This window comes from Dipodomys ordii, unplaced genomic scaffold, assembly GCF_000151885.1.
Source record: "Dipodomys ordii isolate 6190 unplaced genomic scaffold, Dord_2.0 Scaffold120, whole genome shotgun sequence".
Classification (NCBI taxonomy): Eukaryota; Metazoa; Chordata; class Mammalia; order Rodentia; family Heteromyidae; genus Dipodomys; species Dipodomys ordii.
In genome coordinates this window covers 1,376,289-1,391,862 of record NW_012267336.1, presented here as the reverse complement: position 1 = coordinate 1,391,862, position 15,574 = coordinate 1,376,289, and the positions used below count along the sequence as shown (strand labels likewise).

The 15,574-nt window shown below is 59.0% G+C and overlaps 1 protein-coding gene across 2 annotated transcripts in view; it reads right to left on the bottom strand.

Moving 5' to 3' along the window:
- Positions 1 to 4,031: 4,031 nt before the first annotated feature.
- Positions 4,032 to 15,574, bottom strand: part of Btbd9 (BTB (POZ) domain containing 9) — a 334,637-nt gene continuing 323,094 nt past the window's right edge. The window contains exon 11 of one of the 2 annotated variants that reach the window (XM_013029650.1): positions 4,032 to 4,903. In XM_013029650.1, the coding sequence (XP_012885104.1) occupies positions 4,730 to 4,903 (174 nt within the window). In that variant the 3' untranslated portion in view covers positions 4,032 to 4,729. The remainder of the gene's footprint in view (positions 4,904 to 15,574) is intronic. The other variant, XM_013029651.1, reaches the window with a different exon arrangement.

Here is a 15,574-nt window from a genome sequence, read left to right as displayed (position 1 = left end):
AAGCCATTTTCACCAAAAACAAAGGTTAGCCATGGGGCGGAGCCTGGAACCCCTGTGCTGGGGGGAGGGGGGTCCACTGCCCTCTTCCTGGCTGTGACACCCGAACTGGATCTGACAGCACAGTGTCAGGGCGGGGCACAGCCCCCAGCGGATGCAGATTGAAGGCCCAGTGACCAGATGGGGACAGAGGGGCTGACCTGCCCAGGTTCTCGTGGGGCAGTGCGAAGTGCCCAGGCGGCCTCTGCCAGTGTCCACGCTCACCCCACAGCACACGTGGCCTCAGGGGCCGTGGCCCACACACATGGTGGTGGCTTCAGGAGCCGTTCTGCACAACAGGAAGCCGCCTGTGCTCACAAACAGACCAAGTTACAACAGCCCACAGCTCTCAGGCTCCTTCAGAGTTGGGAATCAACGCCCAGCGCGGACGGTGTCCTGGTGTGGACCAGTGAGGGTGGGGGTGGGGACGCCCCCCTCACAGCCCATGGCCAGTGGCAGAGGAGAGGCTGCTCCAGAGAGTCTCTGGGGAATCTGCACTATTCATGTTTGGCAAAAGCAGCTCAGGGCCAGCGTGTCACTCCAGGATGCCACCTGTCCTGCCACCCACACCAGAGGCTGAGCCCACAGACAAGGCCCTGGATAGGATTGGGCGCCTCCAGGCATTGGTGGCAGGCAAATCTACAGGGAGGCCCAGCCCACTCAGGACCGGCCCGGCCTCCTCGAGGGCCGCCTGGAGGGCTCAGAACCCTCACAGCTGCCCCAGCCCAGGTCCTCAAGGCCAGCAGCACCCTGGCTCAAGACCCCAGGTCCCCGATTCCTGTTGTGCCCAGTTGAGGGTCCTGGCTTCCAAGCCAGGAAGAGCCTGGTTTTGGGTGGTGGACGGGGACCTGGACAGCCCATGGGCTGCAGGGGAGAGGGAAGGGCTCTGGGTCACCAGCCCAAGCCAGGTGGAAGGAGCCACCACCCAGTCAGCTTTCAAAGGTGACATTCTTCACAGTCCTGGGGGGGAGGGGAACACTGTGCCCAGGCAGGGACTATAGGCAGCCAGGTGTAGGGCTCCCGGCCACTACAGCCTTGCCTGCTCTGGGCTATAAATAGTCCCAAGGCAAATGGCAGATGTGAAGACATTTATCCTCAATTACAGGGGTGATTGTGAGTCTTCAGGCCTCGGGGAAATGTTGCAGTTCTCTAAAAAAAAAAAAAAAGTAGCTAACCCAAGTTGGCCAGAAGGCTGAGTCTGGGGAAGCAGTGGGGGTGGGATGGAAGGCCTGCAGGGGCACCTTGCAGGGGCCCCGTGAGGGGCAGCTCCGCCAGCCCAGGAGGGGCCCAGCCTGCCACTGCTAGGCTGCAGCCTTGTTCTGTGGGCGGGGTTTACCGAGAGCTGTTCTGGACTCCGCACCTGTCCCCTGCCGTGCTGGCCTAGCCGGAAGTCCTGAATGCACAGGCCTGGGCCTGGGGTGTGGCTCAGTGCCAGGGCCCTGTGCACAGGCCAGGGAGACATGGGCCTCGGGGCCTCGGCCGTGCGCTTCCCACAGGAAGGACCAGGGCTTCCCAAAGAGCCGGGGGTTGGTCCTCAGCCTCCCCGCGCAGGGGTGGCCGCCCCAGCGCCAAGCAAATCCTCTCACCACCTCCCTTCTTGCTTGCCCCAGAATGACCAGAGAGGGCTGTGTGTGAGCCCTGGCCCCACGTGCTGGCTGAGCCACTCCCCCCTTCCCTGAGAGGACACGGGGGTGGCTGTGAATTTAATATTGTAATAACCAAACCCACGGGGCACACAACCATGAATGCATCGTAAATTCTGAGGGCCACTAATGAGACCGCACTCCTGCTGGAGCGGTTGTCAGGATAAACACGCAAAATCGATGGCTGCAGCCTGGAAGAGACCCGGAGCGGGGCACGCCTGCTGCTGCTGCCGCCGCCACCGCCGCCGCCACCACCGTGGCCGGGGCCACTGCACGGGGCCAGTGCCGACAAAAGGGGCCAGCAGCCAGGCCCGGCCTCACGCGGCAGTTTAAAGCAAGCCTGTGAGACCCTCATCTCCAATTAATACCAAGAAAACTCGACATAGAGCTGTGGCTCAAGCGCTAGCCTTGAGCAAAAAAAGCTCAGGGACAGGGCTCAGGCTCTGAGTTCAAGTCTTGGACCAGCACAGAAAAAAATGGAAGGGGGTGTTATAAAGACACTATAGCTAATGTGAAAAAACTTCTAGAATGCAGCCAACTCTGTTCTCTTTGATAGCTTTCTTCCCCATCCGAAGGGAATCTGGCGGGAAGGCGTGAGGCGTAGGCCAGGATTGTTCCACTTCTGCTGTGGATTTCATCTCCCGTCTCCCCTCTGCTCTGGGAAGGCCAGGTGATTACAGTTGTTTGTCTCCTATGTTAAGGGGAGGCTGGGCGGCCTGTGGGAACAGCAGCCTGACAATTGGTGGCCCGTAACTATTGAGCAATTTTTTGCACAATTCAAAACTCATTTTTTTGGCCAAGGAATCGGTTTAACAAACACATCCCACTCTTGCTGAAAATAATTTCTTTTCTTCTCTTTATTTTCTTCTAGGAATAAAGCACTTTAATGTATTTGCCAGGAATCAACACTTCATTTAATAAGATTTAAAAAGTGACAATTTAAAGATAAATTGAGAAGTCCCTCACCCCTCCAGGGCTCTAGCTAAAACCAGAGAGAGAGAAGTAGGGAGAAAGCGGCTCTCCTCAGGTGGGTGGCCCTCGGGCAGCCTGGTGGGGGGGGGGGGGAATGGATGGATGGATCCTCCTGCTGCGGTCTCAGGGTGGGGCGGGTTCTGGTGTGGCGTGGCGTGGTCACCTCCTGTCCAGGTGGAGCCCTGGTGCAGGAGGAGGACTCCAGCCCTGTGTGTCTGTCCTGTCCCTCCTGCTCATGTGGCTTTGTCCTACGCCTGTCTGGTGACACTCTCGAGTGTGGCCTGCAGGCCGGGCTTTCAGGGCAGGGCCGAGCTGCTGTGGTCTGGAGCGGAGCCGGTCTGACCAGTCTTGTCCCATCTGCCCATCCCGACAGCGACAGCGCGGGCTGGGGCCTGAGGGGTGCACGGGGCTCACAGGTTTCAAGTGCCCTGGGCCTGGGCCTGCTCCCCCAGTCCTGCTTATCTAATAGAGGTGTCTTCAGAAGGCAGGTGGGGCCGGGAGACGGGCAGTGGGGCCGATGGCACGGGGAGCCGGGGCCTGGCAGAGGTGGTGAACGTGAGGCTGGCCACGGGGCTCACTCCTCTGCCCTTCACCTGCCCGGCCGCCCGCCCGGGGCAGCGGTGGGCTCAGGCGGGCTGGAGGCAGAGGCCCTGGAGCTCTCCTGGACATGGGCACAGAGGTGCTGAGCGGGCAGCGCAGCAAACGGGTGCGGGGCTGGAGCCGCCCCAGGCAGCGCCCCCCTCCCCCACCCCATGGAGGAGCGGAGTTGGGGCTGGGACGGCTGACCAGGCACTTTTCCCCACAAGACTGCCGACCCGCAGGGCCCCGCTGCCCGCTGCGGTCTGGGCGCAGACGGCCATTCCATGAGACGTGGCGCAGGAGAAAACAGCCCCCCATCGCCTCTGTCTCCTCCCGAGCCCCCCATTGCCTCCATCCTCCCACTCAGCCCCCCATCGCCTCCTGACCCCCCACTCAGCCCCCCATCGCCTCTGTCCCCCCTCCCAGCCCTTAGTCCCGCAGCCCCCCCCCTGCATGCACGTCCGTTCCCCTCCCCGCCCCTCAGCCCCCCCTGTGCCCCCGTCCCGCAGGCCTGTAGGGCTCTGGAGGCCGCTGCATGCTGCCGGAGCTGCAGGAAGGGGCCTGGGCTGAGCTGGGAGGGAGGGGGACAGGCCCGGGCAGCGGGGCAGGGCGGCCGCTGGCGAGCAGCAGGTGGACAGACTACAGCAGTCACTCGCTTCCCCTCCACGAGCCCGCTGCTCTTCGCAGTGGCGGGGCTGGGGGTGGGGGGGTCACACAGCGGCTCACAGCCGAGGCTACGCCGATGCTGGCCGCTGGCTGGCCCCCCTGGTCTGCCAGGACTGAAGGCAGCAGAGCCACTCCGAGTGGCTGCCTGATAACCAGTTCCATCTCGGTCCCCCAAGTTCGGGCTGCTACATTTCGGGGTGACAGGTTACTAACTCAGCAGTCTGAGTGATTATTGACTCTAGGCCGGCAGACTGGTTTGCTTAGTGTGTCTTTGGTGGATCTTGGTCAGACCAAGAAGCATGATGAACTACGCTGGGGTCTCCTGTACCCCCCCCGCCCCTCCCGCCCAGCTCCCCAGATGGAGGGGAAGTGGAAAGGGCAGGGTCCCAGGGACAGAGCACATGACTCTCAGAACACCTACAGTAACCCACACAAATGAGGACCACCCGTGGGCAGAGAACCCTCCTCTGAAGTCACCCCGTGCCCTCCAGGTACCCAAGGCCCAGGTGCTGGCCCGGCATCCAGCCGCTCGCTCTGCCCCTGGCCTGTCTAGCGTCCTTTGCCTGGGTTAGATGAGAGTCAGGGCCTCCGAGGACTTGATGAAGATTGAAGACCTATTTTCTCCCCTGGGGACTAGCCTGATCTGCGAGAGAACGAAGTGGCGCCACTCTCCTTGGGAGTCAAGCTGCGCAGCACGCGTGTGCAGCCAGGCCTGCTCCCGGGGGGGTGGGGAGCAGCCCGGCCCTGCAGGGTGTGTCCCTCTGTCCTGGCCCGCCCGTCACGCCGTCCCTCTGTCTAGCTGCACCCAAGTCATGTCTTGTGGGCCGCCTCCTTTATTGGTGCTGTCGGTTGGATGATCGTGAGTCGGGGCTGGGACTGGGGGCCTGCAGGGCGTGGGGGTCGAGCTGCTGGCCGGCAGGGCCCACATCTCCCGTCCCAGATTCCTCGCTGCTTTCTTCCTTCTGACTGTTTTGCTCAGGACACTCAAAGTGCACGCAGTGGAACACCTGGGCAGAAAAAGAGAAGACCAGAGAGTGAGTGGCTGCCGGGCGGCCGCCCCATCCTCATCTCCACCCTCGTCCCCGCCAGCCCAACTAAAGGCTGATCAGTCACCACAAAAGCAAATGCCCTAGAGTCCAAGCATCCTGTATCATGGAGGGGGGGGGGAGGAGGAGGGCTTCAGGGGAGAGGGAGGAAAGGAGGGAAGGGAGAGTCCCCCAAGATCAGGTCTGATAGTCAAAGCTACCCCACATGGGCTCCTAGAGTAGCCACAGGCCCAGGGCTCGCGCTCCACACGGCGCGCTGAGGCGGCTGGCAGGCAGCAGGCTGGGCTGGGCTCTTACTGCCTTGAGCACAGGCAAAGCACTGGACTCGGATGGGCGCTGTGCCGGCTAGGATGTAGAAGGGGCGGAACACGCGGCATGGAGAGTATGCACATCATGGCAATGTACAGCCCAGGAAATACATAGGAGAGCAGCCTGTATGGGATGCCTCAGCTTAGAGCTGTAGCTGAGCCACATCCACATCCCAGGTCAGACGAGAGCCACAGATGCACATGGACGCCAGCACACAGAACCAACCGACCTGTCTTCCCAGGACGTCCTAAGGACCACCTCCAAATTTCAACCCAATAGGCAGCAACTTCTATTTAAGAAATATCAACTGGACACCGACGGCTCACACTTGTAATCCTAGCTGCTCAGGAGGCTGAGACCAGAGGATCATGGTTCAAAGCCGGCCTGAGCACGCAAGTCTAATTAAGCACAAAAAGCCTGAAGTGGTGCTGTGGCTCAGGTGATAGTGCCAGCCTGGAGCAAAAGAGCTCAGCGACAGCGAGGGACAGTGCTCAGGCCCTGAATTTAAGCCCACCCACCCACCCCAAAAAAAAGCCATCCCAGAGCCTGGATGCTAACTTCAAGGTGTAATGTACACATGAGCATCTGTGGAGAGCTGAGGCTCACAACCCACAGGGGCAGGGCACTGCTGGCTCCAGAGCGCCTGCAGCCAGGATTGTGGACTGTGCCCTGGGATGCACGGCGGGGCTGGCAGGACACCCCGCTGGCCCCGAAGGTCAGTGGAAGGGGATGGAGGTGGAGGCACAGGCAGCGGGGAGCAGGCCGAGCACTCCATAGCCAGAACCTGCACGTCTGTACACGCGCACGCGCACGCTCAAGTTCACAGAGAAACTACAGGAGTCATGCTATAAACCCCAGGCCCTCTTCCTGCATCACTGTGGCTCCCTATTCCTATTTCAGTTCATTTATCAACCACTGTTTCAAAGTTCATGTTTCAAACTCCAGCGAGGAGACGAAGACCATGCGCCTGCCGGTGTGTCCAGGTGATGCCCAGACCCCTCCCCTCCCCTCACCATGGGGCCCAGTGCTGCCCTGCCCCCCCATCTTCCTGTTCTTCCTTCCCTCCCTCCCTCCCTTTCTACCTCTCCCCCTTCGTATGCGCTCCCTCCACCCACCCATCCGGGGCCTTCACCTGTTGAGGGGGCGGGCTGGTCAGATGGCAATGCCCCGGGCTGGGCGGCATCCATTTTGAAACCTGCCTCTGCATGTCAGGCATTACTCTACCCTTCCTATTCTTCATGCTTTCCCAGAACTAAAAGCCTCTATGGGGGGGGGGGGCCTTCTTCGGCCTGCTGCACGCACGTCCTGTGGACCGGCAGCAGGTTCTGCTGTGTCCTCTGGGCCACCAAAGCTCTGACAAAACGGCCCGGCCCTGCTCTGTCCCCACAGCACGCGCCAGGCCCCCACCAGCCCCTCCACCGCTCCCTGAGCTCGCGGAGCCTCGGGCGGGCAGACACTAATCCCTGAATTGACTTACATTTGTCCTACAGCTTATTACTTCTCAGCTCAGCCCGCTCGCCCTGAATGGGTTTTCTCTCCTTTTGCTCTCACCAGCCTCTTGGCAGGCCAAGTCTGAGCTCCTCCCCAGCGCCTGCCAGCCTTCGGGAGCCTCTGCCCGTGCACTGCACTCAAGGCCTGAGTCCCTTCCACAAGAACTGAATCCATAAATGCCGGGGCTGGGAAAGGAGTTTCCGGATGAGGTCTTCTTGGGAAAGCCCTGGGAGGGGACAACTTGTGGGTCGGCGGCTCCACGCTGTCCTGGGGCCCGGCTCCAGCACAGCCTCAGTCTGCCCTTCCCCCTTCTCCCCACACCACGGGGACCACTGGCCAGTCGGTTTCCAAACAGCAATGGAAATGGCAGAGTGCCTCAGCACTGGCCAGGGCTCTTCCTGGAATACTTCCAGAAGCATCCTAACTGTGTTCTGACACCCAGTGCCCATCATGTTAGGGGTACTCTGGAGTCCCAGGCCCTGCCTGATCTGGGCAGCCATGAGGAGCCAGGGCCTCGGGACCACCCTCGGGAGTGGGGCCTGGCCGGGCGGTGCTCTGTGAACGTCTGCGCCAGGACACTCAGGCTCTTCCTCCACCCGAGGCCACAGGGGAAATCGTTACATTCAGTGTGTGTGTGTGAAGGGTCCACGTGAGGCCTGCAGTGGAGGGGAGGCGGGCGCAAGGTGGGCGTCAGTGCAGAACAATTACCACTCCCACAGCAGGCAGGGCAGGGTGAGCGGGGTAGCAGGCACCTCAGAGGGCGCTCCTGACCGGAGGCAAGGCGTGCTTCCAGGAAGGAGACATAGCCCAGAATGCCAGGAAGGGACAGAGGCCAGGCAGGCAGTGAGCAGCCCGTCAGGCTGCGGAGTACAAGGGCAACGCCGAGACAGCCTGGGAACAGGAGCATGGAAGCACGGGTGGCTGCGGCCGAGGCAGGCAGCTCAGAGCGGGTGCAAGTGCGGCGACTTCTTGCCATTTAATACTCAAAACAGATAATGAAAGGAATATATGTTTGTGGTGATAGTTTGAATGTCATCTACGCATTTTAAAAGCACATAAACTACAAACCTTTAAACCTTGAAGTTCCTGAGGTAGAACAGCATTTACAAAGAATAAGAAGGAGCTGTTTTGTTTTTGTGTGTGTGTGTTTGTCCGTCGTGGGCCCTGGTCACTGTCCCTCAGCACTTCAGTGCAAGGCTAGCGCTCTACCACTGAGCCACCTTCCCAGCTCTGAGTCTTCATTTTTAAACAGCCCTGGGAAGGTGGCTCAGTGGTAGAGCGCTTGCCTTGCATGTATAAGGTCCTGGGTTCGATTCCACAGCACCACATAAGCAGAAAAAGCCAGAAGTGGCGCTGTGGCTCAAGTGCGAGAGCACCAGCCTTGAGCTGAAGAGCTGAGGGACAGCACCCAGGCCCAGAGTTCAAGCCCCACGACCGACAAAAAAAAAAAAAAAAAAAAGTTAAAAACTCATAGAATTTGACGAGAATTTAGACTGACAAAAGAAAAGATGGGAGGCCACAGTGGTCCCTGGGATCTTCTCAAGGGACAGAGCCACCGTTCTCCACGTGGCTCCCGGGGCTCAGCTCGGCTGCCCTGGCTGATGAGCCCTGCCAGGGGCTCTTGGGATCCTGTTGCTGTTACTTATCTATTTATCTAGTTTTGGGGTTTGAACTTGGGGTTTCAAGTTTGCTGGCTAGACAGGTACCCTACCACTTGATCCACACCTCCAGTCTTTTTTGCTCTGGTTCTTTTAGAGGTCCAGGGTCTCACTTTTTGCTAGGCCTTTTTGTTTAGATCAGGCTGTCCTTACCATCCTCCTCGGATCTCAGCCTCCTGCATAACTGGACGGCAGGCATGAGCCAGGGTGCTTGGCACTGCCTTTGGTTTTGATCTTCAGGGATCTTGCTAGTACCAGCTCTGACCACAAGGGTGTGCAGGGTGGGGCAGAGGCAGCTCCACGCGGGACTGCCCACTCTTCTCACGTGGGACCTGCCACTCGCCAGGGCGGTGCACTCGCTCCCACACGCACACACTGCCGTGCGTGAAGGTGTGCAAGGCTCCTTTCGTCTGGAGAGGAGGTTAGGGCAGCCTCGGAGAGGACAGGTGCACACAGCTGGGCCCTGAATCAGGGCTGGCAGGTTAGGAGGCAACAGGAGGTGGTAGTCTTCCAGGTCGGGGGTAGAGAGAGGATTCCCACCCAGGGCATCACAGTGGCAGCCTCTCCTCTCATGCCCACTCTGGGCAGCCCTCTGGGAACACGGCCTGGTTCAGCTGATGATTCACGCCCGCCAGCCGAGGACCAAACACAGCACCAGGGCCAACAGCACCCAGCGAGCCCATGGACCATGGCAGACGTGCAGAATGCTGAGCTACTGGCACCGTCCCACCACCGCCGAGGGAGGGCAGGGCAGGGTGCCAAGAGGGGCCTCCCGAAGGGACTGAATCAGGACTGAACGCAGGAAGGTCCTGAATTTCTTCTCAGAGTGGGTGTGAAGCGAGCCCCCCTAGGAAACTGGCCGTCCACAGCAGCCAGGCTGCGCAGGCGGGGCCCGGGCCATCTCCTGAGCCTCACACGCGCCCCCCCCCGGGACGGCAAGGGAGGAGGTGTCTTGAGGTGATGGCTTGGGTGGGTGTCACCACACTGGGGGTGAGGGAGTACTCAGGAGGGCGCCTGTCCATCGCGCCACAGCAGGACTCCTCTGCACAGGCCTGTGTCTGCTGGGGCACCTGGGCCTCAGCTTTCTTTTGGCGCAGAAGCCCCCATGATTCAGTGCGCTCTTCTGAGCCTTCACTTCCCCGGGCGGCACTACCCTCAGAAAGGATGTGACCAGAAGCGAATGAGGCGTACAGGGCAGAGGCGCAGCTCTGATTTATGCAAAGCCATTACTCGGTTGCCGCGTCATTTTCCCTTCCCCTTTTTGGCAGTCGTGTATCCCATTAGCCTGTTTGATTGCTGCTGCTCACAAAGGGGCACCTTCGCTGAACCATCTTCGGCGGGCCCTGGATCTGTCCCTCGAGAGGAGCTGCCTAATTTGCAATGAAGTCGTGTGTAGGAATCTGACACAGCCCCGTCACAGTCTGGGCATCCTTTTCTGTAGCTACTGGTTATTATCACTTCGCCTCGCCCTTCTGGGAGCCACAATTCCGGACATGTCTGAGCAGCCTGCTGCGTCCTCTTCCCCATGAACCCTGGGCAGGACAGATGCGCACACCCAGTCCCTTCACAGTGACCAGGCGGATGCCCTGGCGCAGCACTGCGGCCTTTCCTTAGAAGGACACCCAAACAGTCCCGGCCTGATCTATCTTCATGGGTCTTAGAAGTGGAAGCCTGTGATAATTTTCCCAAGTTGGCCTGAGTCCACTGTGAACTATAGCAGAAATTGCGAAAATTTAATAAATGCTGATCAATGGCTCTACCTTGCCTCTGTGGTTTCTCCTGAGTAATTTCCACAGACCACTTCCTGCCAACCAATACAAATAGGATTTCAGATCCAAGCTTTCAACTCACATTTGCAAGGTGACATATCTGTATGGAACAGATACCTACTTCACCATAGCTGCCATACATCAGGGGCAAAGTCACAGTTCTGACGTGTGCTCCCCGCAGACCGCTCCCCTCCTCCAGGCTGGGTGTGCCTGTCCCTCCCCAGGCTCTGCGGCCACTCACCCCGTGGAGGACGGCGTCCACCCCGCGGAGGACGGCATCCACCCCGCCGAGGACAGCGTCCACCCCACGGAGGACGGCGTCCACCCCACCGAGGACAGTGTCCACGCCACGTGTCCATGCCACGGAGGACGGCGTCCATGCCGCCGAGGACGGCGGCCACCCCACGGAGGATGGCGGCCACCCCACGGAGGACGGTGTCCACGCCATGGAGGACGGCGTCCACGCCACCGAGGACGGCGTCCACGCCACTGAAGACGGTGTCCACCCCACGGAGGACGGTGGCCACCCCAACGAGGACGGCGTCCACCCCACGGAGGAAGGCGTCCACCCGAGGATGGCGTCCACCCCACGGAGGACGGCGTCCACACCACTGAGGATGGCATCCACCCCGCGGAGGATGGCGTCCACCCCGCGGAGGACAGTGTCCACGCCACGTGTCCACGCCACGGAGGACGGCGTCCACCCCACCGAGGACGGCGTCCACCCCACGGAGGACGGTGTCCACGCCACGGCTGGGTGTGCCTGTCCCTCCCCAGGCTCTGCGGCCACTCACCCCACCGAGGATGGCGTCCACCCCGCGGAGGACGGCGTCCACCCCGCGGAGGACGGTATCCACCCCATGGAGGACGGCGTCCACACCACTGAGGACGGCGTCCACCCCGCAGAGGACGGCGTCCACCCCACCGAGGACGGTATCCACCCCACCGAGGATGGCGTCCACCCCACGGAGGACGGCGTCCACGCCACAGCTGGGTGTGCCTGTCCCTCCCCAGGCTCTGCGGCCACTCACCCCACCGAGGATGGCGTCCACCCCGCGGAGAACGGCGTCCACCCCGCGGAGGACGGTATCCACCCCGCCGAGGACGGCGTCCACCCCGCTGAGGACGGCGTCCACCCCGCCGAGGACGGTATCCACCCCATGGAGGACGGCGTCCACGCCACTGAGGACGGCGTCCACCCCGCGGAGGACGGCGTCCACCCCACGGAGGACGGTATCTACCCCACCGAGGACGGCGTCCACCCCACCGAGGACAGCGTCCACGCCACTGAGGATCGCCATGGCTCTTATGCTCATCCCTGAGCAGAGCTCACGGCCATACACAGACTACAGAGCAAAAAGAAGACCAAGAACTTCCAACAAAATGCCAGTTTGCATCAGCCCTGAGCAGAGCAGCCCGGCCCTGTCTCAGAGGGAGTTGCTGGGGGCAGTGGGGCACTGAAATCCTGAGCACATGGCTGGTCCCCCCAGGTGTGCCAGGGAGGCTCCAGGTGAGCAGGCTGGCCCGGGGTGGAGACTGACGCCCTCCAAGGGCGCTTTCTCACGCCCACGGGGAACCGCGCCTGATGCTTCGAGGGTTCGGGAGAAGAGCCTTTCCTGAAGGAGTCCTGAGGTTCAGACGGCTGTTATTTATTCGTGTGGTCCCACAGTTGCAGGGACAGCCACTATTGTTTTAATTAGTTTGGTCACAAAGTGCTGGGTGTATTTTTAAGTTACTTAAGGAAAAACAGAAAAGCAAAAACCAAAAGCTAAGAAACAAACAAAAAGACTTCCAGATTTCTGAGATGTCTGAGATCTCCACTCAGTGGACAGGCCTCACCAAGACCCCCTTCCGGTCAGGAAAGGGTCTCCCAAAGGTCCCCACAGTGACGGCTCCCAAGGCCCCAGCTGTTGGCAAGGCAGCACAGAGACACCACTTCACAGCCTACTGCTGGCTCAGCACACGACAGTGACTCGTGTGCCCCCAGCTCTGGGCACTTACCTGCCCAGGTCTCTCCCTCCCCCAGGCCAGCTCGGGACAGAACTACTGCTATCCCGATACACAGGTCTAAAGACGAGCAGTGTGGAGATAGTGCTCCATCCCTGGTAACACGGCATGTTTCTTCTCTTCCCAACAGAGACTTTCATAACAGCATGAAGATGCTCCCATAAGATTTTATCTCATAATTAGGCAACAAATGAAATGCTTTTGTCTTTCTGACTTGCTGGGAAGGAACCTGTAAGCTCTAGACCGATTCCCCCCATTTTAAAGACAAGGCAGAGACAAGTGGTGCTGGGTGAAGCACTGGTGGGAGGTGAGGCTGCCCTGGCTCTGGCCAGGCTCCTCCCTTCCTTCCCCGCCCTCCCTCCTTCCCCTTCTGCTCAGGAGGCACCTCCCTGTCTCTCATTAGCTGTTTCTCAGTGCCCCCAGCGAGACCCTCCCTGCTTTTTTTTCTGTAGGCCCTGAGCTTGACCCTTATCTGTACGTGTAGCCCTTAAATCAGGGTTTCTGCTGGGATTGACTCACCAGAAACACTGACTTCCTGGCCTCTTAATTTCGTGCATGAAATGACCCAGGCTTTCCCATCACCACCACGGGCCTTTTGTCCTCCAAGGATAAGGGAGCATGCCTGCGGCCGTCTCCACGCGTCCCTCCCTCCTTCCCAGCTCCTGGGGGTCTTGGAGCCCTGGCGCTAGCGGGCTTCCTGGAGGACTGCCATGTGTTGAGATGGAGATGCCGTAACATGATCTCTGCTCTCAAGTGAGGAGCGGACCTGCTCGAAGCCTCCTGCGGGGACATTAGGAAACCCTACGAGTCCCAGGCTGCCTACCAGGGCCACCTGTCCCCACCCAGGCCCGCTGTTCCTGTGCTGGCTTCTCTGCCCAGCACCTCATCCTGGCACACCCACACAGGCCTCCTGGTGACTCCCATCTCCACGCTTGTACAGGCTTCACCACACACATCCAGCCTCACCGGGGTCCTCCCGGGTGCAGGCTCCCTGGCAGCTGGCTCTGTGGGCAAGGGCCTCCCTCCTTTCTGTTGGCTCCAAATCTGAGGCTGTGCCTCTCCACCCGCTGCATCCCAGCTGCTGCTCCCCGGGGTTCTGGCTTCCTGAGCTAGCATGTGGCCTCTGTGAGGACCCTTGGGGGAGGCAGAGGGTGTGGTCACGCCCAGCAAGGGGGTCCAGCGCAGGAGTCTGTAAAATCGTTGCCATCAGGCCAAGGAAGGGCATTTATTCAGATGTTTTAGAATCTGTTTCCTGTGTGTGTGTGTGTTTCTTTGCTCCACTAGAGCCACATGTTGCTATGGGAACGAGGCCGGCACGGGGAGCCCAGAGCCACTCTCTGGCCTGACAGAAGCCTGTAAATAAATTCTGCCTCGCTCCAGGCTCGGGGCTGAGCGGTCCTGGAGGGCAGCTCAAGTAGCCACTTGCAGATGGTCTGTCCTGCGGATGCCGGCTCGTTCGGAGCCCTGACACACGCTGTGTCACTATTCCTGACACGGTGCAGGGAAGGAAGCACCCTCCGGAACTCTCCAAGGCACAGTCCCACCACATCCATCTGCCCCACGGACCACGGAATCCATTTGCAGATGGGGAAAATGCACACCTGATGCAGGTGGGCTCGGGGCTGGCTCAGGCTCAGGACGGAGGGTGCATTTTCCTCGTGTCACCCGTCCTAGCCTCCCATGGTCCTTGCTGAGATAACCTTTGTTCCATAGCAGCTTTGCAATGTGTACAGGCATAGGCAGTTGTTTGGTTTGGCCTGTTTTGAGGGTCACATGAACTGGATCCTACACTCTGTCTGTGCACCAGTGTCTTCTAGCGTGCTCTGCGGTTCATCCACGGGGATGGTGGTCCAGGCAGGACACACAGGGCTCTGCCCACTCTGTTGTGGGTGGTGACTGCTGTGTTCTGCTGGTGTCTGGGATCAAGATGGTGGTGAGAGCACTGCCCCAGGCATCCTGAGCTGTAGGAGAGTTTGTCACAACAGACGAAGGGTGGAAACAGCCATCAGGTGAAAGTAGCGCACACATGCTCAGCTTCACCACGGAGGGCAACCCCTGCCCCAGCACAGGCTGGTGCTGCCCCCACGCTCCACACTGGGTTAATACTTGGCATTGTCCTCATCTTTAAAATGAGGACTAGGGCAGCATCTACTTCACATATGAGGATTAAATGCAAGGGCTGGAAGTGGGGCCTGACACTTAGTACTCAATCATAACGCTTGTTACTTTCATTTGTAAGTATTAGGGTTGTGTGTAAGGTTTTGAAACTAGGGACATTTACTACATATAGCCTCTTATGTACAAAACCCTATGGCTTAAGAAAATCCTCAATATGATGACTTTAGAACTTTGTTCTCTCAATAGTAAAATTATTCTACTAAATCTTTTCCTTTATTTATTTGACTGATGGGATGAGAGATGGCTACACAGACAGAATCATTTGTTCCTTTACTGATTCAACTAACAGCGGCTCTATTCTTACATGTGCTGGACACTGCTGGGTGCCAAGATTCCAAGGTGGACGTGATGCAGCCCCTCTCTTCCCCACGCAAGCCCAGTAATCGCAGCAGAACCTCAGGGCCGGGTGCAGCTGTCAATACCACCCTCAGGGGCTGCTATCGACTCGACACGGCCTTCGTGTGGTCCTGTCTTTCTGTACTGCAGAAAGCTCACTCCTTTTTTAATGCCACATACATCCGTGCCACTGAGCTGCCTGACTCTTGAGAAATCACTTCAGAATGTTCTCTCAAACTCAGATTATCAGAACATCCATAAAAGAGACATATTTTCCATTCTTCTTAATACTAATGGCTAATTTTTATAGGTCTACAGACTCAATCTCATTTAAACTCAGCTGGTTTTCTTTAAGGATGTAGGTTTGTGCCTTTGTTACTTTGCCTTTAAGATAATTAATAAAATGAACGTGGAGGGGTCGAGAAGAGGCTTTCAGAATGCCACAGCCTTGCAGCACGGTAACTGGAGTTGACGCCTGAGGTCTGCATTAATGGTGGTGGATGGTAACAGGGTTGAACCTTCTCTAGACAGAAAGGCTGACAAGGGGGAGCGCTGTCTGTCCCTCCCACCCTCTGGGGCAGGGAAGGCTCAGAGCTGAGCAGCAGTAGAAGTGGGTGAAGCACACAGGAATGAATGACCCTAAGTTTGCTGTGTGGGCCACTGAGACCACCAAAAGTGGCTGAGGAAATAGTTCAGAGTGACCTTTCTGGCCACAGGCACGGGGAGCAGCAGGAGAACAAAGGATAGGAGGCTGTGGTGCTGTAAGGCTGGCCTCCTGGGGCTGCCAACTAGTGAGAGGCCAGGAGGAAGACAAAGGAAAGCAGCAGAAGGCCAGTGTGAGCTGAGCTGTACAGGAGAGGCTACAGACAGACGGGGGGGGGGGG